Raw genomic sequence first — 4,520 nt, 5'->3', positions numbered from 1 at the left:
GGGGGGGGGGGGGTGGTGGAGTGTGGGTTTGACAGTGTTTAGGAGGGAAAGATGGAATTGCTCGCGGAATATGAATGAGTGCGACTTGTGTCTCGATGAGTATCACTGCGGATGATTGGCTGAGTCCGAGGTCATCATCATTCATTTAGAGAGGAGCAGCGAGGGAGACGGTCTCAAGGGGACGATGTCACTCTGGTGCCTGCTGATAGACACAGGGATTTAACCTCACCGCTGTGGCTGTATGTGCTGTGTGTGTGTGTCTGTGTGTGTGTGTGTGTGTGTGTCTGGAGGAAGATATGGTATCTGTATTCATGAGCACCGCTACTGTATACCACCCAGTTATCAGACGGAACCCAGAAATATTATGATTGTATCTGTGCACTGTAAAAACTGTGCGTGTGTTTGACAGTTTCATCTTGCAACTGCCACTTATCAGATTTTCCACCGTAGAGTCACGAGTTCATGATTTGTGGCATGAACTTATAAGTGTGAGCATTCATCCAAATAAACACCCAACGGTGAAAGCATTACATTATGTAAATGGTTTGAAAATTCGGCTTTCTCCTTGGTTTATTAAGGTGAGTGTAGGTTCATGGTATACTGATCTTACATTTGGTGAATCAAAGGGTTATTTCAGAGAAAACTTTCAGTATTAGTTATGCTATTTGACTTGAATGACTGAGTACCAAAAAAGAAACCCTAAAGGTATCAGACTGCCAACAAAACAAAGGAATTCAGGTCATAAATCTAATTATTTGCCTGATAAATATTTTACCATGGAAGATTGTTGTTGATTTAAAGGAGCAGTGTGTAGGATTTAGGGGAATATAATATTCATAATAATGTTTTCATTTGTTTATAATCACCTGAAACTGAATTGTTGCATTTTCTTTAGCTTAAAATTTATATTTAGGTATTTATATTTAGGGAGCTGGCCCTCGTTCACAGAGTCGGCCATGTTGCACTTCAATGTTTCTACAGTAGCCCAGAATGGATAAGTCAGACACTAGCTGTGAAGAGGGCCTTGACAACCAATGCTCCCAGAGTACCTTGCACGTTATATCTGGACATAGAAAGTCCATGACAAAACGCTGATATGTGACGAGGTCAGAGTGAGAATGTGTTGAGTAATTATGTTTCACTTTTGTTAACTTTGCAAGACAGGGCATTTGGCGTTGGGGGATATCTGCGCTCTTTAAGTGCCCCTCTAGTTTGCTGTGTCCACTTTTGCCCATATGGAGTAGATGAATCGAAAAAGAGAAAAGTGAAATGGATTGAGTGACTCAGTGAGTTACCAACTTGTCTAAGTGTGTTTATCAATCAATAGCAGATGGATCCACTTCATTTCCCTGCAAATCCGTTCTTGACAATGTGCCCTGTTTTCTCCCTGAGCTCAAATCACAGTCACCAGAACTTCTTCAAAATATTGCCTGCCAGCCATACAGCCTGTAATTGTGAAGTAAATCCTCAACACGATAACTGTTAATGTAAGGACCGGCACAATTAATCTAAGCCAGGAGCAAGTGACTAATTGAATTCATTTTTAGTGTCTTTTTAATTACCGCCATAATTGCGGTGATGGAATGAGGAGTCCCAGCACTGAGGGTCTAAAACAGGAGCGCGCAGCATGCATTAATTAGGTTAGCCAGTGGTGGAGTCAATCTTAATGCCACATTCATTCAGTTAGTGCGTTTCACAACAGAGAGCAATGTTGCTGGGATCTCGTCTCACCAAGGACGTATTGATTAAATTTCCATCTAATGTTGTTTTTTGCCCTCCTGATCTATGACCTGTTGAGATGGATTGTGAGAATAGTTATTAGCTAATGTCGGTAAAAGCATCCTCGTGTTCTCACTGCCTCAGTGGGTAGATGCTGACGGTGCATTATAAATACGCACTAAATGTCTTCTGTGGATTGTGTGACAGATATTGTGTCCCAAGACGTCACTGCCACCTTGAAGGTCCTGTACGCCCTGTTCAAGAAGCACAAAGAGAAAAAATGAGAGAGGAGGAGTTACTCAGCGACCAAGGGTACAAACAGAGCTGGAGACAAGTGGAGTTTTTGGCCAGCTTGTGCTTTTTTTTAACTAAAGCAAATGTTGTACATTATTTACAGAGTGAAGTTGACTGTATTTAGACATTTTGTTGATGATTTTAAGCTCATTTAAAGGTACAGTATGTAATTCTGGAGAAATATATTTGATTGTTCAGTCTGATTCCCAGTTTGTCAAATACCAACGCTTTGGGATGGTGGTTTGGTTTTTTATTTTTTATTTTTTTATTAACCTTTATTTATACAGGTAAAATCTCATTGAGACCCAGGGTCTCATTTACAAGAGAGACCTGTTCCAGGTGGGCAAGTCCAACTACCAACTACCAACCCAAGGTCGTCTGTATTTAATGACCTGGGAATGAGATTCAGGATGTCCGGGTTAACCACAAGGAATATTTTTTGTCAGGTATACATGTCAGTCTATAGGTTAACTTTGCTACTCTTTAGTTTAGTGGACTGTGCACCACCCAGGTCTGGTGGGAGCAAGCAAGCAGTGCCACTGGGTCAGGGATAACCACTAGGAGCGGTGTCCCGACCCAACAGCGTCGCTGTGGAAACATCTTGCCTGCCCTATGGTCTCCCCCCCAGGTCACCCTGATAAAAAAGCGGATCAATTTTAACTGCAAACCCCCTTTAGCATTGTTGTTAGCACAGTTAGCAGTGTCAACACGGCTGGTGATGTAAACATAGTAACAGTGTTATATGGGTTTTGCAGCTCAAAATAAAGCTGCGTACTCACTGGGGCTATCTACAGGGAGACTGGAGGGTAGTCATTATGATTCCTCAGCAACGCTGTCCTGTGATCAGAACGGTGGGTTTTTTTCATTTAGGTTTATTTCAGTTTAGATTTCTGTTCTGGAAATGTATGAAAAAAAGTGCATATTCTGAAAACTTAATATAAACTTAAAAAAATATGAACTTAATATAAAAAAATGATTGTCTTAATGTAAGTAATCACTGTTTCATGGTGATACCTATCAGTCGAAATGTTTATCTTATTCATCTGTAGTGTCTTAATTTTTGGTAAGAAAAAAAAAATGTCTGAAATTTTACAATAAATAAAGGTCATCACCTTTCACTCTAGTACATCAGCAAAATGAAACAGTAATTTTGAACGTGGCTTTATCCAATATTTACATCTGTTCTGGAAATGTATGCAAATTAGGGCATCTGAAATTCAATGGTGCCCCATTTGTATATTGAAATAAAACTTTTCAGAAATCTTGTAATGAAAAAAAAATTCTTAATGTAAGTGATCAGCTTGGGAAGTGTCATGGTGATATCTATGAGTTAAAAGTGTAACCCTATTCACCTGGGGGGACTCTACTTAAAATTAAGCACGAAAAAGCTAAAGAAGCTTCCTGTGTGCCGAGTAGTTGTTGATAGTTGCTGATAATTTGACAAATTGCATAACTGTTTATGTATATTTCACCACTGCAAAATCAACAGCTCAACGTGGCAGGTTGTCCATGAACCCTGGGGTTGAGGGTTGGATCCATAGTTCCTCCTGTCCACATATCCATATATTCCTGGGTAAGACGCAGAACATCAAATTGCTCCAGATGGTGAGGCCAGCACCTTGCATACCATCTGTGCAAGGGCCCCGTGAAAAAAAACCTAGTTCAGTCAGGAACTTCAGTCAAAGAAAACTTTATTTCCATTTGCAGTATTATATTTGGCTGTATGGCTCTGTTCTGGGGCCTCTGGCTTTCTTTGGGCCTATGCAGAAAGCCTTTTCCAAGGGCCTATGAGGAAAGCCTAAGGCAGAGAGAGCACACCTCTCCACCCTTACACGTGCAAACAAGGCAAGCCTAAGGCAGGGAGAGCAGCAGCAAAGATTCCCGGGAACAGAATAGAGCAGCATAAATGACATTGATAAGTAAGTGGTTGCATAGAAAGGAATCATGTGATCTATCAGCTGACTCCCTTCTATCAATCAGCCTCTCCATCAGTTGATTGGGCTGTTTGAGATCAGCTGATGTAGCTGGGATGTGAGCTGAGTTTGACACTGTGTCCTGCCTGAACTAATGCTATGCTATTTTAAGACGCAAGTTCACATATAGGTAAAATATACGTATTGTTGAAGTAAGTATGTTATTTCCTGCTTTATTTCCACCATCTCTTCCTCTCTTTCCTTCACTATATTTACATATTTCCATTTATATTTCAGTCTGAAAATGGCACTTTTCATTCTTGCTATAGAAAAGCATTGTTCTCCACTTCTCAATAAACAATGTGACTTTCTTCCTCTGCTTCCTCCGTGTGTTCCTGCTGACAGTCTGTGACCTCCTCTTCTCCTACTGCGTGAATGCTATTGTCATTTCTCAGAAAAATTGTGGGGTTTTTTTTTTTTTTTTTGCTGTTGAATTGTTCACAACTCAATGTCACACACATGTGGAGAGGGAACGGCAGGCAGCGATGGAGGGAGGCTCAGAGAATAAGAGAGGCAGACAATAGATGTGATTTC

At 40.7% G+C, this 4,520-nt stretch overlaps 1 protein-coding gene across 2 annotated transcripts in view; it reads left to right on the top strand.

Moving 5' to 3' along the window:
• Positions 1-4,297, top strand: part of parvg (parvin, gamma) — a 17,708-nt gene extending 13,411 nt beyond the window's left edge. For both annotated transcript variants that reach the window (XM_050073260.1, XM_050073259.1), the window contains exon 13: positions 1,927-4,297. In XM_050073260.1, the coding sequence (XP_049929217.1) occupies positions 1,927-2,003 (77 nt within the window). In that variant the 3' untranslated portion in view covers positions 2,004-4,297. The remainder of the gene's footprint in view (positions 1-1,926) is intronic.
• The last annotated feature ends 223 nt before the right edge of the window (positions 4,298-4,520 follow it).

This window comes from Epinephelus moara, chromosome 20, assembly GCF_006386435.1.
Source record: "Epinephelus moara isolate mb chromosome 20, YSFRI_EMoa_1.0, whole genome shotgun sequence".
Lineage (NCBI taxonomy): Eukaryota > Metazoa > Chordata > Actinopteri > Perciformes > Serranidae > Epinephelus > Epinephelus moara.
This window is presented reverse-complemented; position numbering and strand designations above follow the sequence as displayed.